Source organism: Salmo trutta, chromosome 5, assembly GCF_901001165.1.
Source record: "Salmo trutta chromosome 5, fSalTru1.1, whole genome shotgun sequence".
NCBI lineage: Eukaryota > Metazoa > Chordata > Actinopteri > Salmoniformes > Salmonidae > Salmo > Salmo trutta.
This window is the reverse complement of record NC_042961.1, coordinates 28,323,356-28,349,503: the sequence shown is the minus strand read 5'-3', so window position 1 is coordinate 28,349,503 and position 26,148 is coordinate 28,323,356. Positions and strand designations below refer to the sequence as shown.

General features: G+C 40.2%; 1 protein-coding gene across 2 annotated transcripts in view; it reads right to left on the bottom strand.

Annotated features, from left to right (window-relative positions):
• si:dkey-192p21.6 (heparan-alpha-glucosaminide N-acetyltransferase) overlaps window positions 1-26,148 on the bottom strand; it is a 36,688-nt gene that overhangs the window by 4,714 nt on the left and 5,826 nt on the right. Inside the window, exons 5-15 of one of the 2 annotated variants that reach the window (XM_029753220.1) lie at window positions 24,793-24,862; window positions 24,619-24,682; window positions 23,505-23,587; window positions 16,178-16,254; window positions 15,426-15,456; window positions 14,336-14,496; window positions 10,402-10,514; window positions 10,065-10,186; window positions 6,690-6,813; window positions 6,371-6,457; window positions 5,500-5,577 (exon numbers count right to left, since the gene is read on the bottom strand). In XM_029753220.1, coding sequence (XP_029609080.1) covers window positions 5,500-5,577; window positions 6,371-6,457; window positions 6,690-6,813; window positions 10,065-10,186; window positions 10,402-10,514; window positions 14,336-14,496; window positions 15,426-15,456; window positions 16,178-16,254; window positions 23,505-23,587; window positions 24,619-24,682; window positions 24,793-24,862 — 1,010 coding nt within the window. The remainder of the gene's footprint in view (window positions 1-5,499; window positions 5,578-6,370; window positions 6,458-6,689; window positions 6,814-10,064; window positions 10,187-10,401; window positions 10,515-14,335; window positions 14,497-15,425; window positions 15,457-16,177; window positions 16,255-23,504; window positions 23,588-24,618; window positions 24,683-24,792; window positions 24,863-26,148) is intronic. The other variant, XM_029753221.1, reaches the window with a different exon arrangement.

Sequence of the window (26,148 nt, the reverse complement as noted above, 5' to 3'; positions counted from 1 at the left end):
TCTGTGAGTATCTGTTGTTGGCTGGCTGAAGGGCTAACTACCAATGTCAAGAGCATATTTCTGATACAAGAGGCTGCTGAATTACAGCTTCAAGCTGGTCAATCAGTCTGACTCTTTTCACCATCCATGTGGGGAAATACACGTAATACTGTGCCATGTGACTGTAAGTAAAATGGGCTAGAATTCCAATAAAAGTGAATCATCAACCCTAAACCAAAATGCAATGACTTTTTATTTAATTTTTAATTGACTATCCAAAACATATAATAAACTTGCAGTGAAACCGCTCAACAACTACACCATACTAGTCACCCAACAGACTTCCATTCAGAGTGACACACAGAAGCATCCAGGGTCAATGCCCTGCTGAAGGACATGTTTACAGATCTCCCACCAGGCCAAAAAACGTGAACCCGAACCCTCCAAGGTCCCCCCCACAGTTCCCCAATAGCTGTCCCTCAACCATTCAAGACCCCTCCCACAGTCCCCCCCAAGAATAAAAATAAAAAATACTATTAATTCCATTCCCCACCCCCAAGAACCCCTCAATGCACCAACAACCAAGAGAATGAACTAAAGAGAAAAAAGAAAAAGACAGAAGAAAACAACAATGCAAAAACCATCATTCTATCTCCCGCACAGGAAGTCCACTCCAACTTGTCTCCAATTCCATATCCCAACCCTCAGCTTACCTCAGCCCATCTCACCTATCTCTGCTGGCCACCCTCTTTGGATTTCTATGCAACAAATATCTTTCAACAATGCTGTGATGTTTAACGTACAATTTCAATCTATCTAATCGAATAGAATCCACAGATTGCAAGTTGAAGATAAATACTTTTACTAAGAGTATTAGTATATTAGTAATTGACTGACCTGGTCTCTCCAGATCTCCTAACAGTACTATTTCTTGGGTCAATTTTAGATCAATGCTATGCATTTTCAGCTATTCCTGAACCTGAGACCAGAAACGGGTTACCTTAGGGAAATACCAAAATAAATGGTCTGTTGATTCTGTATCCTCACAGCAAAATCTGCAGAGCTTCGATGATTTTATGCCCCAAATATTCAACATTTTGTTGGTGGCAAGAATTCTAAGAAGTCTTGAATCTTGCGTTGTTTTATATATCAACACATACACCCTGTACCATGGAATCAGGACATCAAAAATCTCTTCCCAACTATTTTGCAAATTGTATGGCACAGTTGTCAACATCCTGGTCCTCAAATGAAACTAGTATACTTTCCTATTTATGCTATTTTTATTCCTCCGCCAGTTTTGATCCTTTATATTGGGCAGACAGACCAGTTCCCTACCTCCTCCAGCAGCCACCTGCCTTCTCCATTTTTGGGGTAATGCTGTAATCAATTGGTTGTACTCTTGGATTGAGCAGACCTTCCCGTACAATTCTGATAACTCAACCATTCCAATTTACAATATCATTTAAGAACAAATACCCTTTTCAAACATCTTTCCCATAAATACAGGTATTTTATTAACCAGTACATTTGAGTTCAGCCATAATATTTGTTGTAATATTTGTTCTATCTTTTCAGGGGATGAAATTGAAATTGTAGCCAGCTCTGCAATGCTTGTTTGAAAAAGAGAGATACTTTTTAATTAATCGAAAATGAGACAATCTGCACAAAGGCAAAAAGGTCATTTTTAAACAATGGATGAGCTTTTCTTAGCAATCTACTTGAGAACCATTTAGGGTTCAAGTAAAACGTTTGAATAAGTGAAGCTTTTAGAGAGAGGTTTAGTGCTTTTATATTTAATAATCTCAACCCACCCAATTCATATTCATTATATAGATATGCACGCTTTATTTTGCCTGGTTTAGCGTCCGAGATAATAGCGAAATATTTATTTTACAAGTTTTCTATTGAAATTCATTGTGGAGAGCTTATATATTTTGTGATATGAATACCAAGTATGTCTACTTCACCATTAATCCATTTTATAGGTAAACTGCAGGGTAATGTAAAAGTAGTATTTTTTAAAGATCCAATATGTAATATTGTACACTTATCATAATTAGGTTTTAGTCCACAGAGTACAGAAAAGTTATTTAGATCTTCAATGAGACGTTGCAGTGATCTAGCTTGCGGACTTAATATGAAACTTAAGTCATCGGCATACATGGACACCTTTGTTTTTTAAGCCTTGGATTTCTAATCCTATAATGTTGTTATTGGACCTGATTTTAATAGCTAGCATTTCGATGGCCATAATCAATAGATATGGTGACAGCAGACACCCTTGTTTAACTCCTCTTGACAATTCAAAACTCTCTGAGACGTAGCCGTTATTTACTATTTTACACCTGGGATTGCTATACATCATTTTTTACCCATTTTATAAGAGAATCGCTGAAATTGAAAAAATCCAGGCATTTATAAATAAAATACAGTATTACTTCATCAAATGCCTTTTCAAAATCTGCTATTAATACCAGGCCTGGCTTCTTAGATGTTTCATGATGTTCTATTATTTCTAGTAGTTGTTGTATATTATCTCCAATGTTATTGTCCATGTAAAAAACCTGTCTGATCAGGATGAACAATACCTGGTAAAACCTTTTTAATTCTGAGTGCTATGCATTTCGGTAGTATTTTTGCATCACAACATTGAAGTGTAAGGGGCCTCCAGTTTTTTAGATAGACTGGGTCTTTATATTTGTCATCTGGGTCTTGTTTTAATAATAGAGAAATCAGACCTTCCTGTTGAGTACCTGACAGACTACCATTTCTATAGGAGTAGTTAAAACAATCTAACAATGGAGCTTTTAGTATTTAAAAAAGGTTTGATATACCTCTACCGGTGTGCCATCAAGCCCTGGGGTTTTTCCAGACTGAAAAGATTGAATTGCCTCAAAAAGTTCTTCCTCTTTAATTTGGCCTTCGCACTGATCTTTCTGTACGTTAGTTAATTTTCAATTTTTTATATTATTTGGAAAGAATTCCTTACCGCAATGACTTAGTTTGTAGCATGTTTGCATCTCAGAGATACTCAGAGAAAAAGGCAGAAAAGACACCTCTACAAAACAAGCGTTACACCCTCAGCTTCTTTGACATGAGGAAACAGATCGATGCTGTGCTTCCAACTGCCATTGGCAGTGTCTTATTTGAATCACTATTTCTGCAAACAGCTTTTGAAGACAACATATTATATATCTGCCTATTCTATAGGACACCTCCAACATAACAATAACATACAGTACAGAGTATTGTAATATTGTCATGGCTGCTAGTGCTAACTGGTAAATTGTACGACAGAAATATCAAAATAGAGCAAACATTGGCTGGTAATGTTTTTACATGAAGGTGGCTTACTTTATCACCCTGCACCTCTGGGAAGTACAAAATGGATCTAATTTATTTTGGCTCCCCCAAGCTACTCGCCCTATAATAACAGTCAATAAGATTCAACCCAAGAAACATAATGGACAGATTTGTCATAGGAGTTGAAGATAACATTTAAATGCCTCTGATGGGGCCTCTGATGATGTTGAACTGCTTCACAGAACACACAAATACATTCTGTCACACTTGTGTGTAGGAACGGACCAAGGCGCAGCGTGAGTATTGTTCCACATCTTTATTTTGAATGTGAAACTTTGCAAGACAAATAATAAACTATAAACAAAACACAAACCGTGACGACAGAGGTGAAACATGCACTAACTCAAAAATAATCTCCCACATACACAGGTGGGAAAAACAGCTGCCTCTAATTGGGGATCATCCAAAAACCCCAACATAGAAAAACAGAAACTAGAACCAAACAACATAGAACTAAATAAACTAGATAAACCCCCCCAGTCACACCCTGACCTACTCTACCATAGAAAATAAGAGCTCTCTATGGTCAGGACGTGACACTTTCCCCTTTTTATAGGGTGGTGCATCTGAATCCTATTATACAATCTGCTTTAAAAAGGTATGTTTGTGCCTAAAATTGGGGTCTGTTTTGTTCTAGATAATTATCTAAATAATTGCTTAATGTCAACATAATGTATTATATGAAATATAATTATCTACATCAAAGGATAATTCATTTATGATATCATGGAAAATCAAACCTATGCAAATTTGAATATTTATAATAAGACTTAATAAAACTCTAAAACAAGGCAAATAGCCTCCTCCATTTTACAGTGTTTATAGCGGCCTCAAGATATTCCCATCCTGAGTCTGTTTGGTTCCTTGTTTTTCCTTGCCTTATTGAGACTTCAAAGGGTTTCTGATCCACCTAAGACCTCTCCATCACCACCCCTGGTCACCGGGTCCTGGAACTCAAGATCCCTTCCCTTCCACCATAACATGGAACCTCTAACTACAGCCAATGCCATCTAACTCTGCCAGCTCTGCATCATGCATTGTCCCCCATTCTTGACATAATTAACATAGTTCATATGATTAGGCTAAACGTAAAATCACTACATGGGATTTGTCTATCTCGTTTGAGTGGAGGGTAAAACAGATGAAAAGAGTGGTCTACATTTCACATAACACTTACCGTTTCCCCATGGGATAAAGTCCCCCCAAATGAAATAGTGGCCAGCTTGTATCCCTTTCTGTTTTGAGACCACCCACACAAAGCACTATCCCACCAAAACAGTAACATTACCCGTCAATGTATGTAAGAATCACAATTATTTCATAACGACTAATCTTTACATCAATACCAGCAGTGTACTTCACTTCTGGTCCTGGAGGACCAAAGTGTATAGAAGTTTGTTCCAGCTCAGCACTCAAACAATGGATTCAGATTATCTTGGTTTTGATGATTGGTAGATTTTTCTAATCAGATGTTAGCTAACAATATTATGGTTAGACTGGGACAAAAGTCTACACACTACAGTTGTTGAGTACCAGTTGTGAGGAATACTGGTTTATACTGTAGCATAAAACCAGGATCTGCTAATGTAAATGTAATCTTAGGGTAGGGTACAACCATACACTTCAGCAGAGCATAGTAAACGGAGAGGAGAACATGAGCTCTTTGCCATGATGTCGGAGCTTAATGTAACTAATATGCAGGATTCGTAAATTCTAAATTCACACGAGAGACACACGAGCAATGAGAGACAGAGACTATCCTCCGGGACAGAAGATACTTATGTCTGCCCGGAAACAGACAGCCATACATGGTTGTAACATACACAGAGATCGCATACCTACTACAGAGACTGCTAATGAGCTGTTACGACTAACTAGTGACTTAAAAAGTTAAAACGCCAAATGGCTTACATTTCTTTATAGTGCCACATCGTCATGTAGTTTCCCTTATAAACTAAGATATAACCACCAATAGACTGCGCAGGGGGGAGGCATTTGTTTTAGTCTTGCTTGGTCTTCGGTATTTTTATTTTAAAGGGAATTATTACATATATCACGGGCTGTGGTGTTGACTTATCCCAAAGTAATGCAGGAAGAGACTAAAACATGCCAGCAATATTTCTAAACAGATATGGGAGGCTTTACAGTACATACCAGGAGGATGGCCCATACTAGGAATCGGGAGAGGACGCAGACATCCTTTTTCCTGTAAAAAATTAGAATTTTTCCCGCCTGTGGAAATAAAGGACACTGATAAGCAGGCTAGGTATACAGGTCATTTAATCATTACTGATACTTTGAAGGAGAAAACAGGTTAGATGTAGTCGGTTAACTAAATTGGCCCATAAAGTGGATGTGGTTGTTGTGTGCCTCTGGTATGGCGGTCATATTTCTCATATCCCTTTGGTGCCAGATGTGGCGTGTAAGTCGCTGGCGCTCTCTGATTAATTTGGTGATGATGAATATGTCTCAGCTGAGGACATTAGCATGGGCAAACACAGACGAGGGGAGTGGACACCTGGCGTGTCGTCTAAGACTCGCTGACTGAAGAGCTCAGCGCTAACCGCCCACAGGGAATTGAGCTATGCGGCTGCTTTCGCATGGCAACTTCCCACTACGAAAACGGTTTAACACGACGTTGTCGCCATCAAAGTGCAAGAGTTGTTTCAAAGGCTCCCACCCTAAAAAACCCCCAAACTCCGTCCTCACCTTCCGATGACATTCTGTGTCAATAACGGAGAGCAGCTGTGCAGACATGAGGCGGGAAAATGTCCCTGAGACAACCTCCATTTTAGTAGACTACTGATTCAACCTTAGTGTTATGATGCAGGGACAAATCATCAAATCATCAAAAAATTAATTAAATATCCATACATGACCTTTGTTATTCAAGTTTTGAAATATCGTGAAAACACATGCATAAGTGGGCATTAAACCTTTGGCCTTTTTTTAAAGTTACGACTGAGGTACATATCTGGTAAAAACGGTACAAAAATATTGGGTCAAAAACTTGAGGTCTGCTCACTTGCATCCCCATGAATCCCATGACAATGGAGTTGATAGTACCCAGAACCCCCTCTGGGTCAAAGGGCTGGGTAGTACGATACATTGCCTGAAAAACACAACATGAGAAGAACTAACAAGTCATTTCCTATGGAGCAGGTTAATGTAAAGACAATTTCACTAATGTGAAAACATTTCTTTTGTATTTGTTTTGTAACAATGTGCTTGCCATTAGATTCCCTGCTTTTAGTTGATCTTTTTATCATTTGCTGACCTAAAAAGTGTTCAAATCTTAAATCTTAAATAAAAAATAGGAGAGAGAAAACTGTAATGCTCCTTACCTTGCATGTTGGCCAATGGTAGATGTTATCTCCCAATAACCACTTGTCAATGTACCCAGCTGCTCCCCCAGTACAGTTGGGATATAGGCCGTTATCCCCAATCCCACCAGCCCCTAAATAACCTCTTTTGGATACAAAAATCCTAGATTAGACTTCTACTGCCACATCTACAGTACCAGTCAAAAGTTTAGACACACCTACTCATTCAAGGGTTTTTCTTTATTTTTACTATTTTCTACATTGTAGAATAATAGTAAAGACATCAAAACTATGAAATAACACATGGAATCATGTAGTAACCAAAAAAGTGTTAAACAAACCAAAATATATTTTATATTTGAGATTCTTCAAAGTAGCCACCCTTTGCCTTGATGCCAGTTTTGCACACCCTTGGCATTCTCTCAACCAGCTTCATGAGGTAGTCACCTGGAATGCATTTCAATTAACATGTTTTTATTTGTATTTAACCTTTATTTAACTAGGCAAGTCAGTTAAGAACACATTCTTATTTACAATGACTGCCTACCAAAAGGCATCCTGTGGGGACGGGGGTGGGATTAAAATAAAAAATAAAATAAGGGCCTCCCGGGTGGTGAAGTAGTATAAAGCACTGCATCGCAGCGCTAGCTGTGCCACTAGAGATCCTGGTTCGAGTCCAGGCTCTGTCGCAGCCGGCCGCGACCGGGAGACGCATGGGGCGGCGCACAATTGGCCCAGCATCGTCCGTGTTATGGGAGGGTTTTGTGTCATCGCCCTCTAGCGACTCCTGTGGTGGGCTGGGTGCAATGCATGCTGACACGATCGCCAGGTGTACGGTGTTTCCTCCGACACATTGGTGCGGCTGGCTTCCGGGTTAAGTGGGCATTGTGTCAAGAAGCAGTGCGGCTTGGCTGGGTTGTGTTTTGGAGGACGCACGGCTCTCGACCTTCGCCTCTCCCGAGTCTGTACGGGAGTTGCAGCGATGGGACAAGACAGTAACTACCATTTGGAGACCACGAAATTGGGGTGAAAAAGGGGTAAAAAAATTAATAAAATAACATTTAATAAAAATATAGGACAAAACACACATCAAGACAAGAGAGACACCACAACATTACATAAAGAGACAACAACATAGCATGGCAGCAACACATGACAACACAGCATGGTAGCAACACAACATGACAACAACATGGTAGCAACACAACATGGCAGCGGCACAACATGGTAGCGGCACAAAACATAGTACAAACATTATTGGGCACATATAACAGCACAAAGGGCAAGAAGGTAGAGACAACAACACATCACGTGAAACAGCCACAACTTTCAGTAAGAGGGTCCATTGGTGTCCATCCAGGTGTGCCTTGTTAAAAGTTAATTTGTGGAATTTCTTTCCTTCTTATTGCGTTTGAGCGAATCAGTTGTGTTGTGACAAGGTAGGGGTGGTATACAGAAGATAGCCCTATTTGGTAAAAGACCAAGTCCATAATACGGCAAAAACAGCTCAAATAAGCAAAGAGAAATAACAGTCCATCATTACTTTAAGACATGAAGGTCAGTCAATACGGAACATTTCTTGAACTTTTAAAGTTTCTTCAAGTGTGGTCGCAAAAACCATCATGAGCTTTGATGAAACTGGTTCTCATGAGGACCGCCACAGGAAAGGAAGACCCAGAGTTACCTCTGCTGCAAAGGATGAGTTCATTAGAGTTACCTGCACCTCAGATTGCAGCCCAAATAAATGTTTCAGAGTTCAAGTAACAGACACATCTCAACATCAACTGTTCAGAGGAGACTGTGTGAATCAGGTCTTCATGGTTCAATTACTGCAAAGAAACCCCTACTAAAGGACACCAATAAGAAGATGACACTTGCCTGGGCCAAGAAACACGAGCAATGGACATTAGACCGGTGGAAATTTGTCCTTTGGTCTGATGAGTCCAAATTTGAGATTTCTGGTTCCAACCGCCGTGTCTTTGTGAGACGCAGAGTAGGTGAACGGATGATCTCCGCATGTGTGTTTCCCACCGTGAAGTATGGAGGAGGAGGCATGATGGTGTGGGGGTGCTTTGCCGTTGACACTGCCTGTGATTTATTTAGAATTCAAGGCACACTTAACCAGCATGGTTACCACAGCATTCTGCAACAAAACGCCATCCCATCTGGTTTGCACTTAGGGGGACTATGATTTGTTTTTCACCAGGACAATGACTCAAAACACACCTCCAGGCTGTGTAAGGGCTATTTGACCAAGAAGGAGAGTGATGGAGTGCTGCATCAGATGACTTGACCTCCACAATCACCTGACCTCAACCCAATTGAGATGATTTTGGATGAGTTGGACCACAGAGTGAAGGAAAAGCAGCTAACAAGTGCTCAGCATTTGTGGGAACTCCTTCAAGACTGATGGAAAAGCATTCCAAGTGAAGCTGGTTGAGAGAATGCCAAAGTGTGCAAAGCTGTCATAAAGGAAAAAGGTCACTACGTTGAAGAGTTTGTTTAACATTTTTTGGGTTACTACATGATTCCATGTACTATTTCATAGTTTTGATGTCTTCACTATTATTCTACAATGTAGAAAATATTAAAAAAGAAATAAAAACCCTTAGTGTGTCCAAACTTTTGACTGGTACTGTACATCTAATCACACCACACATATTGTACAGTGTATGTTGATGAGAAAGACAAGGACAATAGTAAAAATGGTTTTCATTCACTCTGACAATCAACATTTAATCAAACATACTCAGCTGCCTTGGGAGGCACAACAATGCCAGGCAGGGTCAAGCACAGAGGAGAGAGGAGCACAGAACAACTGAAAAGGAGGAACAGGAGTGGAGCACAGAGAGGACAGAGACAGGGAGGAAGGAGAGGGAGGAAGATGGATCCTCTGCCTTGGTCTTAATGTACATGACAGACTGAGATTGGCTAATTATCCCCTCTGAAGCAACAACCACTGACCCTTAAATCACAGTGGCTTATAACACCAGCTAGCTAGCACAACACATGCTGCACAGTGCACACTAACACCTGCCCAGTTACAGTCACAGACACAACCACAGCCACAACATCATCCCAGTTTACTGGTCCAAATATCACATCACCACAGCATGTATAAATATCGAAAATAATTGTATTCATTGTCATCACTCCTTGGCTTAAAAATGATTTATACGGTGTCCATATTAGGACAGTCACCCATCAAAATCCCATGGATGTGTGACTTTGTCATAATCTGGACACCACAATCTAGGTACTGTATATTGTAGAGAAGATAATTGTTTATTGGATTTGGTACATCACATAGGGATAATCTATCAAGGTCTTTATAATGATAATCACATGATAAACTGAAAAACCTTTTGAGTGTGTGTATTCAGGCATTTGACTTACGTGGGGCAGTTAGGCACAGGCAATAGAAAGGTGAGACACAGCCATAATGTCTCCAGGAGAATAATGAAGATCCACTCTGGCCAATACAAGACCACATCCTGGACAGGGTCCCACCAGCGATCCTACAGTTAGATCAAGCAAAATTCATGTAATTGCCACATTCAACTTGGCGTAGTCGGCAGGATGTCATTTTAGGGAATAGCACCCTAGCTTGCCAAGTGTTACATAATGCAAAAACCAGCGCGTAGCAACCACCTACACTTTCTATGGTCTTATAAGGTTGCTTTCCAGCGTGTAATTACTGATGAAAACGAACTTGACAAAGTCAGAGTCTCACCCTGCTCAGTGGGATCTCTCTCATGCCACAGAAAGTCTGCATCAGAGACAGTATGAAGTAGGTGAATCCCAGACGCTGGAGGACTCCAGGGATTCTCAGCCAAGACCAAGATACTGTAACACAGAGAGAATGACTCTTCACACAGACCTGTGATCATAGACCAGAACACTGACCAGAACACTGTAATATAGCCAGTGTCGCCAACACAGAGAAATGGCTATATTCTGGGCTGTGACTTTTGGTCATATCCTCATAAGCCTGCAACAAGAACTGCAATAAATATATGTACAGTACAAAAGCTCCAACTGTCTGGAGTTATACTTTTATGCTGGAGTTATAGGCTATACACTGAGCATTGACATAACAACAAAATGAAATACAGACATTCTTGAAACGGTGCATAACTATTTCTGATGTCTTAAGCTAATATTTGCACAGGAAAGGAATAGCATCAACCATTGACAGCTGGGCGACCACAATAATTATGTTCCATGAGGGAGGATATGGGTGGAAATGTGTGTCTTCGGATGTCGAGGTGCGTGTCCGGGAGGTGGAAGGCTCATCAAAGATTCCCAGTTATCTCCAGGCCCAGGCAAATTGGGGAGGACATGAATGGCCTTCAGTTCAGCGATTGATGATAATCTCCACATTAGTTAATAGAAAATCTCTTTGCGGCACAAAGATCATTCCAAAAATATAGAATCCCAATCATTGATCTGGACAAATCAAATAAGAAGCGGAAATGTCTTTTTCCACAAGAAAAGAGGAAGCGCTTTGGGTGACTAATAGCATGTTTGTTAAGTCCGTAGGTTACACACCTATGAGATTGGTCCCTTGTCTCTGCTATCTCTCACAACACTCATCATTATCAAGTTCAATATGCAAGCATGAAACATCCACAAAGGTTACTTTGAAGTTATGGCTACTGCATGTTCTTTATGAGTCATGCATCAGTATTAACCCTTTACACTTGTGAGAATTGGTCTATATGGATAGGGGTAAATTGAAATGTTTCTTACAGAAGAAATATGAAATGCTTATGCATAGCCATGGTAGAAATTGAAATGGGGAAATTATGATATTATAATATGGAAAAAAGGAATTGGGACTCCCAATCACGGCTGGATGTGATACAGCCTGGAATCGAACCAGGGTCAGGAGTGATGCCTCTAGCACTGAGATGCAGTGCCTTAAGACCGCTGCGCCACCCAGGAGCCCTCATATGGCTTTAATCAATATATTCTGAGTATAAGCTTGTTAAAGATGAAAATTCTAAAAGAAGTCAGAGAGTTTTACCGGTTGGAAGTGGCGAATTATTGCAGAGTGGAAATAAATGGGTTCCTGAATAAAATAAAGCATAGTGACGAAGAATCAAATGGAAGGACATTTTATGGAGTGGGACTTGAATCAAAGTTGAATACGGGAAATGTATCCAAACCCCGCAATAGGTTAGGCTATTAGTGTACATGCAATCACCTCATAACAGCTAAAGCTGACTTGCGCTCCAAAAACTAAAACCAACCTGCATATCGGCAGTAAAGCTAACCTTCCCATTTGAACAAACGACTGGTCATTTTGATTGGATAAAAACACATCAAAGGTCAACACCTCTTCATGTGACCACAAGAGCTGTATGCATATTGAACAGATCGAAGCACCACCATTTCCTTATTAGATCAAACCCAGGGTTAGACATGACAAGGGCATCATGGGGAGGGCGGAGAGAGACAGGGGCAAAACAACACTGTCTACAGTGGTTGATGGTAAAACTCATGATCTTGTTATGAGAGGTTTTACACTACATAGCATCTACAGTCTACAGCTGGTACCATGTAACACTATCTGTTGAAAATGTCCATTACAGCAACACTGGTTGTTTTTGCTCAAATCCTTTTTTTTTTGTTAAATGTCCCCTGATGCTGTGTTCCCCACTGTGAGGAATAACAATATATTTTTTAACCCGGTTACAGAGACATCCACCCAGGAAAGTCCATTAGCGCCAGGGTTAGCTAATGTGTGAAGGGCGCCCGTTCTGACCCTCGCGGACAGTAATAACTCCACATTGTCCCGACAGCTTTCCTCATTTAACCCTGTCACGTCTCTGGCAGCCAGCCGCTGCCCGCTACCCTATGCTGTCAGACTTCATAATCATAATCCAACAGGGGCTTTACATAAGAAAAACATTGCAATTGTTCCAGCATTTAGCATGGCGACCAAGAACAAGATCTAGGAAACATTGAACTCTACAGTTTGTAATGAAGATACACTATATATACAAAAGTATGTGGACACCCCTTCAAATGATTGGATTCTGCTATTTCAGTCACACCCGTTGCTGATCGATGTATAAAATCAAGCACACTGCCATGCAATCTCCATAGACAAACACTGCCGGTAGAATAGCCTTACTGAGCAGCTCAATGACTTTTAACGTGGCACCGTCATAGGATGCCACCTTTCCAACATGTCAGTTCATCAAATGTTGCCCTGCCAGAGCCACACAAGTTCACAGAACGGGACCGCTGAGGGCTGAAGCGCATATAAAAATAATTTGTCCTCATCTGAACTCACTACAGAGTTCCAAACTGCCTCTGGAAACACAATAACTGTTTGTCGGGTGCTTCATGAAATGGGTTTCAATGGCAGAGAAGCCGCACACAAGCCTAAGATCACCATACGCAATGCCAAGCATCGGCTGGAGTGGTGTAAAGCTTCCCGCCATTGGAAGGGAAAGGGAAAGGGGGATACCTAGTCAATTGTACAACTGAACATCTTCAACTGAAATGTGTCTTCCACATTTAATCCAACCCCTCTGAATCAGATAGATGCGGGGGGGCTGCCTTAATTGACATCCACGTGGACTCCGGAGCAGTGGAAATGCATTCTCTGGAGTGATGAATCCACAGGATGTTGGTGGCATCTTAATTAGGGAGGATGGACTCATGGAGTGGAATACATCAACACACATGGTTTCCATGTGTTTGATGCCATTCCATTTACTCCATTCCAGCCATTATTATGAGGCGTCCTCCCCGCAGCAGCCTCCACTATCACGCTTCACCATCTGGCAGCCCGACGGACGAATCTGGCTTTGGCGGATGTCAGGAGAACTCTATCTGCCCCAATGCTTAGTGCCAACTGTAATGTTTGGTGGAGGATGAATAATGGTCTGGGGCTGTTTTTCATGGTTCAGGCTAGGCCCCTTAGTTCCAGTGAAGGGAAATCTTAACGCTACAGCATACATTGACATTCTAGACTATTCTGTGCTTCAAACTTTGTGGCAACAGTTTGGGGACGGCCCTTTCCTGTTTCAGCATGACAATGCTACAGAAATGGTTTGTCGAGATCGGTGTGGAAGAACTGGACTGGCCTGCACAGAGCCCTGACCTCAACCCCATTGAACACCTTTGGGATGAATTGGAACGCGGACTACGAGCCAGGCTTAATCGCCCAACATCAGTGCCCCGACCTCACTAATACTCTTGTGGCTGAATGGAAGCAAGTCCCCGCAGCAATGTTCCAACATCTAGTGGAAAGCCTTCCCAGAAGAGCGGAGGCTGCTATTGCAGCAAAGGGGGGACCAACTCCATATTAATGCTCATGATTTTGGAATGAGATGTTCGACGAGCAGGTGTCCACACACTTTTGGTCATGTAGTGTATCTAATGGTATCTAAATAATAGTTTTCCAAACTCATCATGGTAAGGTCATATGGAAACAGGAAGATACTGGTGGGGAAAGTTTGTAATGACTTGCTACAGATTCAGCTCCTGAACTGCTTCAATGGCAAGTTTAGTTTTCTAACTTTAATTACTTACTGCATGTTTCATTACTCCCATATGTTTCTGGTGCATGCACGGTTATGATTTAGGGTTCACGACGTTCCTTGGTAAATCAAACAACATTTTTTGTAAAAAAAAGTGTGTATACCTACATAATCCATCCTTTGGAGAGTAGTTCATGAAACAAAAGCCGATAAGGATGAGGACCACAGTTCTCCATGTTAGCTTGCGTATTATCTGCCGACGGCTAACTCCCTTTTTCTGCATGGAGGTGAAGGCCAATACTACAGACGTCCCAATGATGAACACAAACCTGAATGACACACACAGTGAAACATTACAGTACTCAGAGACAACTCAATTAAAGGGACATTGCACTCGGATGATCAAAGTTTGACAGATGTTTTCCTACCTCAAAAGCACTCTAATATCAAGATAAATCTATGTCCCACACCTTCAACTGTGTTTGTCCAGCTGTGCTTCAACCCCAAAGGAATGTATAAGATAAGCACCGCAAGTCTAGGAATTACATGATGCTTATCGTGTCCATTCATTTTGGATTGTGGCTTATAGCTGAATCTACAAAACAGATGACAATTATGAGGTTAAAAAAAAAAAAAAAATTGGACAAACTTTGATTTTGGAGTGTAATATCACTTTAATTAGCTACAATACCGAAGGATAAAGGATAATCTTGCTGGTCAAAGGGTCTAATACCATTTCCGGATAACAAATATAAATCTACAATTCATTGTATTCTTTGTCATGTCTATCCTAATTACTGCCCTGATATGTAAGCTGATTGCTCTGCTAGATAGGCTATACTGCTACAGTGATATACACCCCACCCATATAAAGTTCCTGACTATGACGCCCCGCATCTAATCGCGACATTACCCCTCTGTGTTGAATAAACATTTGGGACTGAACAATTTAGTGCATAATATTCAATAATATTCAGTGTTAAACAAGTGTCTGTATGTCTGAGCAAAGGAGCCCTAACCACACACTGTCAATGAGTTATCAAATTGGTTGAAACGAAAGGTAATTGAAACACCATGCGTGTTATTGTAGTGTTAGTTACTGTGCAGTGCTAATCAGAGATCATGTGATCGGTGTGAACTACTTGACTGTGTTCGCAACGCAGGAGCATAATTAGCTCGTAGCGTGTGCAAGAGCTGCCTCTGCTCATGCCTGTAATAATTCTACAGTGATTCTAACAGTCGTTGCAGTGAAACCCACCAAGGCATCACAAGATCAGCCACAGTAAGACCTGGAACAAAGAGACATGCTTATAGGTCACAAGGATCAATACAGATGGATAGACCAAGCAGACAGACACAGACAGACAGACCGTATTCATACTGTCACAAGTGCATGATTAAATATAGCCATTCAGTCAGAGAAACTGTGAGAAACGAAACGTACAGTATACCTACTATGCTATTAAAGATCTATAGTTCTTGGTCTTCTGTCCAGATAACCAAGATTCGCAATACAAACTGGGCTCCACTCCAAAACAGCCTGGCCGTTTGATTAATAATCATTTATTCAATGCCCCTGAAGTCATATATATATATTTTTTGCTTTTATAGTTGGACTTTCAGACTGAGTGATTTATAAACGTCCAAACCTCCATGACGGTTGGAGCCACGAAGTTATATCAAAATCCATCAACTTTCCATCGGGATCTATACGATTCAGCCGATGTGATGAAGGGGCTATTATGAAGCTTAAATTGAGTTTCCCTTTAAATACTGTTGGAGATGCATTTGGTAATAGTCTCCATTAAGATTTAACATGCAACCCTCCCTCCTCATCTTCCCCTAGGTTGTTAGTGTTATTGATCCATCGGGAGGGTCCTTGATGGCCTAGATAAGAAATTACACCATTGCCCTCCTTGCTGGTTTGAGCCTGAATTTACAGTAGAATTTGATCATGGAGAGAGTTTGGTGTGTATGGTGTGGTGATGTATGTTAGAATTGTATACTAACCATTCCAAGGTGCATGTTCAAATATCCAGTACCCTCCACCTCCATAGTTCACAAAAACCATGATTGTCAGGGAAAGTCTATAAATATTGAAAAAAATATATAGATTTCAGTTGAACATGTAACCAGCTGGTAGGCTAGCATTGTTATTATTGGACATTGACACCTAGCATGAAATGATAAAGAAAATGTTGGTACAGTACATAACTACTCTGTTTTACATAATTTACTTTTAATAATGACATGACTTCTGAATCAAAGATCAAAAGGCCAAGGGTGGGTATATTCTCAGTGGTGTAAAGTACTTATGTAAAAATACTTTTGGGGTATCTGTACTTTACTATTTATATTTTTGACAACTTTAACTTCACAAATTCCTATAGAAAATAATGTACTTTTAACTTCATGCATTTTCCCTGACACCCAAAAGTACTCTTTACATTTTGAATGCTTAGCAGGACACCAAAATCGTCCAATTCACACACTTATCAAGAGAACATCCCTGATCATCTCTTCTGCCTCTGATCTGGCGGACTCACTAAACACATGCTTTATTTGTAGATTATGTCTGAGTGTTGAAGTGTGCCCTTCGCTATCCGTGAATAAAAAAACAAGAAAATTGTGCCGTCTGGTTTTCTTAATATAAGGAATTTGAAATGATATATACTTTATCTTTAACTGGGTGACTATTCCTTTTACTTGAGTCATTTTCTATTAAGATATCTTTATGACAATTGGGAACTTTTCCCACCACTGTATATTTTCACACACCGAAACGTAATACAAGAAAATGCAATCTAAGCATAATGAATCACTCAGGAAATGAACACTTGTCCTCTAGATCTACTCGTGCAGGACTGCTGACTAAAGACTTTGACTCTAATTTATGATACACTTATAACTTAGTGCTCGCGAGGGCCGCTGAAACACAGCATACATGATGGAATACCACACTGAATCAGCCACTACTGGAGACGGGTGTTTGTATCACATTTCAGAAAATGGGTATTTACATTTACATTGCACAAATTTGCTTCACAGGTATAGTGCCGTAGCTTTCGCATGTGGCAGATTCACTCCTTTCAGCAGCTATAAAATACAATTTCTGCTTTTGATTCATGAGTAATGTTAATGGAATAAATAAAACATTATTTGAGGACCATAAAGCAAGCACCCAGTAGAGGTGATCTGATAAGGTGCACTGTGTCTACCTCAGCTTGAGCCTCGCTTGTTTTTCTGCCCAGATTCAATTAAGAAGCACACCAGAAGCCATTACTGCTCCTTTTAGCCCTAACCTGCTGATACAAGATTTGAATCTGGCACTATCATCTCAAAAGGGATATTAAAGCCAAGCGAACTCTGTTGCATACACACATACATATACACAGGCACACACGCACACATACATTCATGCTCGTATGCGCACACATGCGCGCATGCGCACACATGCACGGAAACACACGTCGCATGCGTCCTCATTCCCGATTGTAACGAATACGTCCATTAGTTGTCATAGAGACAGAGACAAAGGTTAAGTCATTTTCCAGATGAGGCCTGTGTAAATTGCTGCAATATAACGACTTATTGCCAATCTTCTAAATTAAATGCATTTGGTGTCTGACTCTCTGGCCTAAATCTTTGAGAGAACCATTTTAGTCAGATTAAATTACCAATTCCTAATCCTTCCAAATGCCTTATGAAATTGGCTTGTGACAGAGGGCAAAAGATTGTGATTATTAAGCTATTTTACAGTACAAAACATGAGCACTTCACTCATTTAGTTCAAATTCCAATGATTGTCAGGTTAAAGCACCTAATTTGAATAGACTTGATTGTTGTCGTTTTTACCACTTTATCAGCAAATGGAATAGTTGAAGCTTCTCAGCATACTAATAACAATTCTGTGATAAACAGTTTGACGAACACCAGCCAGATACAGGTGAATGACAACAAAACACCACCTAGCTTCTATACAAAACACAGACACAACTTCAAGACTAATACAGGGGTTATCATTGCATAAAAAAATACAAGTATTACAAAGTGGGATTAAAATGGATTTAATTGAGATTTTTTGTCAACAACCTACACAAAATACTACAATTCTAAAAAAGATTTTACGAATTTAATGAAAAAGTATTCACCCCCTGAATCAATACATGTTAGAAACACATTTTGCGGTGATTACAGCTGATTACAGCAGTTTCTTTCCTGTCCTGCAGCTCAGTTCAGAAGGACAACTGTATCTTTGATGTGTCAGGGTGGTCATCCACAGCATAATTATTAATTGACCACACTTAAAGAGATATTCAATGTCTGATTTGTTGTTGTCAGCCACCTATCAATCAATCCCCTTCTTTATGAGGCTTTTGAAAAGCTCCTTGGTCTTTGTAGTTGAATCGGTACTTGAAATTCAATACTTGACTGAGGGACCTTACAAATGTTGTTTGATTGGGAGACAGAAGAACGCTGATTATTTCACACAGAGTGAGTCCGTGTAACTTATTATGTGATTTGTTAAGCCACATTTTACTCCTGCACTAATTTAGGCTTGACTAAACAAATCGGGTGAATGCAATGACTATATTTTAGCTATTTAATTTGTATTAATTTGTAAACCTTTGTATCATTTTCTTTTCACTGACATTATGGAGTGTTTTGTGTAGATCAATGACAAAAAAAGACAATTAAATATTCTTCAATCCCACTTTGTAACGCATCAAAACATGGAACAAAATCAAAGGGGGTTAAGACTTATTATATCCACTGTGGATGCGCTTGGACAATAATACCATCACATTTTGGGGGTTTTGATCTCTTTACATGCATCAGCAATTAGGCTTTAAGTTCTATACACCGCCTCTTTAGCTTACAAGCAAATGGATGGCTACACTCAATCACTATTTAGTATTGAGTTACTTACTTTATCGCTAGCCACATCAAGTACATGGAAACCCAATCTAGTCATAACAAATGTCTAGTACTTGAGAGGAAATGTCATGCTGCTTATTTCAGTGGCCAAATATGAAAGCACAGAATGAAAAGTATACTGTCCTCTCAATAAACATCCACCTATCGATCAAGTCTATTCATAACATTGGTGCACGTACAGTGCATTCAGAAAGTATTCAGACCGCTTGACTTGTTCCACATTCTGTTACGTTACAGCCTTATTCTAAAATGGATTAAAAAACATTATCCTCATCAATCTACACACAATACCCCATAATGACAAAGCGAAAACAGGTTAGTATACATTAAAACAATTCAAAAACACTCCTGCGTTTTCTTGGCTGTGTGCTTAGGGTCGTTGTCCTGTTGGAAGGTGAACCTTCACCCCAGTCTGAGGTCCTGAGCGCTCTGCAGCAGGTTATCATCAAGAATACTTTACTACATTCATCTTTCCCTCAATCCTGACTAGTCTCCTAGTCCCTGAAAAACTTCCTCCAGATGTGACGCTTGGCATTCAGGACAAAGAGTTCAATCTTGGTTTCATCAGACCAGAGAATCTTGTTTCTCATGGTCTGAGAGTCCTTAGGTGCCTTATGGCAAACTCCAAGCAGGCTGTCATGTGCTTTTTACTGAGGAGTGGCTTCCATCTGGCCACTCTACCATAAAGGTCTGATTGGTGAAGTGCTTCAGAGATGGTTGTCCTTCTGGAAGGTTCTCCTATCTCCACAGAGAAACTCTGGAGCTCTGTCAGAGTGACCATCGGGTTCTTGGTCACCTCCCTGAACAAGGCCCTTCTCCCCAGATTGCATAATTTGGCCAGGCGGCCAGCTCTAGGAAGAGTCTTGGTGGTTCCAATCTTCTTCCATTTAAGAATGACGGAGGCCACTGTGTTCTTGGGGACCTTCAATGCTGCAGAAATGTTTTGGTACCCTTCCCCAGATCTGTGCCTCGACACAATCCTGTCTCGGAGCTCTACAGAAAATTAATTCGACCTCATGGCTTGGTTTTTGCTCTGACATGCACTGTCAACTGTGGGACCTTAGAAACACAGGTGTGTGCCTTTCCAAATCATGTCCAATCAATTGAATTTACCACAGGCGGACTCCAATCAAGTTGTAGAAACATCTCAAGGACGATCAATGGAAACAGGATGCACCTGTGCTCAATTTCGAGTCTCATAGCAAAGGGTCTGAATACTTATGCAAATAAGATATTTCTGTTTTTAATTTTTTATAAATTTGCAAACATTTCTAAAAACCTGTTTTTGCTTCGTCATTATGGGGTATTGTGTGTAGCTTGATGAGGAAAACCATTTATTTAATCCATTTTAGAATAACGCTGAAACGTATCAAAATGTGGAAAAAGTCAAGCGGTCCGAATACCTTCCGAATGCACTGTAACTATCTTTGTTATTCATTATATGAATGCCAGAATGTAATGTTAACATGGTAGCCCTAACTATGCTATATGACGTGAGTTTAGGTGACAATGGTTAAACGTCGCTATTTTGTCATATTCTAATGAGACATGTTATTGGCTCAGCCCCCTGGTTCCATTTGTAAGTTACACTATCCTGTTTTGCTGTAATTGTTGTTGCATCTTCAATTTATTACAACTAATCTTTAGTGTAATCTTCAAAATAAGTGAAACGGCTGAAGGCTTTTAGAAGTGCCACAAGACTAAAATCAAGATCCTTTTAGAAAAATGTAAACGCAAGCAAAGTTAAGCTGTTCTCTATAACTCATGGTAGTGGAGTCTGAGGAATGAGCTGAGAAGTCTTTCAGAGGAGAAGAAACCCCTTTGGCTTCAAAAATGTACCAGCCTTCATGGCAGATGACTGATGCCTCTTTTCCTCAGTGAAAAGTTGTTACTTACTGGGATCTGGATCATAACTCATCCAGCTAAGGTGCATTGGAACGTTAATCTTGAGCCCCGAGTTGTGCTTTGATAAAGCGCGTCTCGAGGTATAGGACATTCAATTGATACAGGAACCAATATGAGAACATCGATATGTTACAGATTGTTTCAGCGGTACATCTTCTCAGGCAAATGTAACTTTGTGTTACATATGATAAAATCCGGTAACTTTACTTGAAGAGAATATACATTCATACAATGCATTCATAACATCTTTATGAAACCAGTCGTAACACCTTTATGAGCGTTGCAGTATCAGTCATAAAACGTTTTAGCACGTTTATTCAACATCACTCATAACAAGCTTTCAAAAATAAACGTTTCTTGAAATAAATCTTTATTTCATTTCACCATTGTACAATGGAAATGTGATACTGCTACAGTACCCAACCCTCTGTCACACTATTCACGTAACAGGCTGGGAGCAGCATAGGGTTGGTGGTCAGTGACAGTGTGCACTGTGTGTTTTGCATCCTCTCTTGAGATCTTTCAATTTGGCAAGATGCCACCGGGTAAGCAGCCATCGGAATGATCAATATTATCATATTGAATTATGAACTTTTTTTGTGACGATACCTGGGACAAGTTGGATCTGAAGTAAACAGAGGGCCCGGCCTACCCGGCCTAAAGCGCCTTCTGCTCTGGAGCACCATTCGTAAACGTCATGTTATTCCTTCATTGTGTTTTCTGCCAATAACAGCCAGAAACAAGTGTTATTAGGATAACACATGGGTTGGGTGCTGAGGCTGTGGAAATAAAAATGTCAGTTGTACAATGGATACATGAAGATCTATTTCAGTGTTACTGATAACTTTTAGTTCCGTAATGAAAAGGGACTTTTATTTTTGAAAACTCCTGATGAATGATATTGAACAAATGCATTAGGAAGGTTGTTATGAATCTGTATTATGAAGGTTGTTATGAATCAACCCATGTTGTACGTCCCCCATCCACACTAGCACCAGAGTCCTTCTGTCTTCTAGTACGAGCCATAACTACAGTAATGTGTCATTACAGTGACATATAAGTAAATGTTACCGTCGCTGACATATGTTAGCCTTCATTTCAACATTCTGATATGTTTCTGATGAGACAGGTCTGTCGTTGATTATATGTGAAAAGCCCAGAGTGAAGTTACTGCTTAGTGTCAGGGAACAGTAGTAAGAACACTTGTTTTCACAAGCTTCTAATTGGGCCTTTAACTTGTACTTGTATTCTCTAGAGCATGTGAAAATGTGATTTATTACTACGATTTATTATACGGCAATGTATCTACTAGGGCTGCGGATTGCCAGGGACTTCACGATGCGACGTTATCGCGATACTTAGGTGCTGATACAGTATGTATCGCGATTCTCACAATTCTGCATGTATTGTGATTTGAATCCTGCATTTTAATTGTGATTTGATGTTCCCGAACATATCGCTCACGATGTGTCTGCTGCAGAGGGACAAGAGAGAGAGCATGAGGAAACGAGTTCTGATCAGTCAGGGAAATAAAAGCGCTGAAAACATGCTCGCTCACCATTTCAAAAGAAGACGTAGAGAAGAACAAGCTATAGGATGAAAAATACAGGCGTTTTGGCGCAGGTACAGCCAAATGGTGCTAGCTAACGTTACCTATAGTACAGTAGCGTTAGGATTTCTACAGTAGCGTTGGGATTTTTACAAATCGATACTTGGATTCAAATATCGATATATCATCTCCCACATTTTTTTTTTATATGTAACTGTATTGATTTTCTTCCCCAATCACTAGTATCTACATCATGGTCATTTCCTGGTAACTAAAAGCATTTTGAAACAACGTGATGATGAGCAGTTTCATTTTCCCGGTTGAGGAAGGCTTGATATGTTGATTTGAAGATATACAATCGGACCAAAATAATATTAAGTCAGCTTGAGCAGATACAGCGAATGAGATTTCAACATTTACAAAATCATCAGATGAAGGGAGCAGATATGGAGAAGTCTGCATGATACTAAAAACCTGGCTCTGGAAAGCTCTTTCCTTTCTATCCCAGCTGTAGATCTATGGCTCAGTGAATATGTGCTGATATGTTGATGGTATTATTACATCAATTATTTGGCGAAGGGGAGGTCAAACCCACGCCAGCTTCCTGTTTCCAGAAGGGCGTGCTTTGTGTTTGCCCCGAGGCCACTATTAAGTAGAGCAGGGATCCAAGATTAAATCACACCACTCCTGTCCAACAGAAATACTCTGTTCTCAACCATAGATAGACAACAAGATATTACAAATCATGCCCAAAGCGATTGCCTGAAAACAAAGGCTCAAGTGACCATGTAACCAGACAGTGACCCGTATAATATGTTGTTATACAATACATACTTTTGTGTTCTGTATAACTTCAGCATGCCTATGATTAGTCTGAAATCAATTTGCATGTAAACAAGCCATACGTGGCGACAGAGAGATAAACAGTCAATTCCATGTACGTACCCTCGGAAAGTATCCAGTGAGCGCAGTCGTGTTGGCTTTGGTTGGGCAGTGTTAACCTCATCCCCACAACCTTGGGTTTCATCCTGAACAAAAGCATTTCAGTTAACAAACTTTCATTTTGGGGGGTGCTACTTTACATTAGGCCTTATACCAAAGTACAAGCCAGTGTAATAACCTGTTATAACCATGTAATAAGCTAGTGAGTACAGCACAAGCAGTTATGACTTACATACTTGTTGCACACTACATAAGTTACACCTGAATAAATAAATACCCTTGAATCATGTAAACAGTACAGTATGTAATGTTCACTGTTGGCAAAAAATGCGATTTTGTTTGGTTGAAATCCATAGTCAAATCATGCTTACTTGATATTATCGCCTCTGCTAGTGTGTAACAAACCCAAAGAAAACTTGAATTTGCAGTTGAGTCAGATTGATCCAGTTGGACTTGTATGTCTCTATCCTTCTTTCTAGCCTTGCTGAGTAGTAGTTGGCCACTTCTTCCTTGTTTTTTAAAGAGCGGGCTTGGATTACTCTGGCCTGCTGCCCTCCCAGTTTGAATTCCCTGGCCTGTTGGCCTCCATGCAGCAGTTTGGAGGGCCAGAGCAGGAAGACACTAGCACTAATTCTGTATGATGGATCTGACTGCCATCACAAGAGCATATGGGAGATGAAGGCCTCTTCCTCGAGAAGATGAGAGGAGCTATTCATGCTCTCCAAAAACACGCAGGAGCCTGTCAGGCTGTCACGTCATGGACCAAGACAAGATGATAGATACAATGCTTGATCTATCACTAATGTAGGTCTGCTGACTCTGCTAACATTTGTATCAATTATCATATTAGTATCTCACAAATGGCTTAGTGACCGGAGTCTGGAGGCTTTCATTCATTCAAATGCCTCTTAAACTTAATAGAAAAAGTGCATGAAAACATTTCAATGCATTTGGCAGATCAAAGCTGAAGTTGAGTTTAGATTCCAGAGGACAATGAATTCTATAAGATAAGTGATGTTTTGGATGTAGAAACATAATGTATTGTACAGAGAAACACAGGGTTAAATCCTAATTTGAGATTTGCGTTGTGATAAGTGAATATGAATACTATACTTACATCCATTGCATGTTGCGGTCCTTCACGACGAATGGTCTTGATAAGCTTTGTCGTGCAACGCCTCCTGTAAACAGAAAACAAGGCGCTTCAACTGTCACAGCACGTCAGTTTGGCTTCAGATCAAAGCGCACATTTTTTAGAAAGTCCACTGTAAAATGATTTGAAATACAGTACCTGTACAGGTAGGGAGCAACGACACATAGGAGAGCAATAAGTGCCAGTAGAAGAGCTGCCACCAACAGGGCTGTACAACAAGGTCAAAAGAGTATGAGTCAGTGGAGGGCACTTGCGAATAGGAAGCGGGGGAATGGATCTCCCTTGTAAATTTGGGACACATAAAAAAATAATAAAACATATATTTTTTTAAATAATACTAGTAAATAAAACTATCCAAATAATGAGTTCATAATTGAATATAGTTTAAATTACCCAAATCCTTTCTGACTGAACTGACGAGAGAAACCAGACAACAACTTCCTATGTTACATCCCTGCCCAGTCTGGATGTTCATGTCAGGAGAGTTATATACCCCTCTATCAAAACAGGATCTGACTAGGGATTGGAGGGCGAACTACCACTTCCAGGCCAGCTCAAACGATTTTCTCCCCATTGTCAGTCTCTAAGCTCCCCAGTGGCTTACTGTCACCCAACCAGGTGATCCCTCAAGGGACAAACACAGCCCAATATGAAATTCTAGACCAATCCATCACAGAGCAGTCGATCTATGTAATCTAAGGGACAGTAGAGTACAACCCCCCCCCCCCTCAGTGTGCCTGGCACCTACTATCATAACCTGTTCAAAGGCACTTAAATCTTTTGTCTTGCCCATTCACCCTCTGAATGGCACACAAACACAATCCATGTCTCAGTTGTCTCAAGGCTTAAAAATCCTTCTTTAACCGTTCTCATCCCCTTCATCTACACTGACTGAAGTGGATGTAAAAAGTGACATCAATAAGGGATCATAGCTTTCACCTGGATTCACCTGGCCAGTCTGTGTCATGGAAAAAGCAGGTGTCCTTAATGTTCTGAACACTCAGTGTATGTCAGGGGCTGGGCCACGGAAAGAATAGTGATATTGCCTTCTTGGATAGGTTAATGTGCTAAATTGAAAGATAATAGCCATACAATATATAAATATATCAATTGGCCAAACAAGAGTCATTGACCTATAGAATATGAAAACAGCTATGTAATTAGAGGACTCAAAGCAGAGGGGACAGGAAATGCAGTGCTCCCTGTTTGTCGTAGAGTGGAAAAACAAACACAGAGCCCGTTGAATACACACCATGACATCCACTCTAAACAAAGACTACGCACGGGATCCCTTCTGAAAAAGACCTTCATGACTCTCAAAACATGGAGAGGGTAAAGTCCTTAATCCTCAACATTGAAATGTGATATGAAAGGAAATTGTGTCCTGGTTAAAATAATCAAATCGCTTTACATATGTACAGTAGAGTCATCTTCATTGTCAGCTAAATAACTTACAGATTCGGGATCGGTTTCATTTCAACTCAACACTGAAAC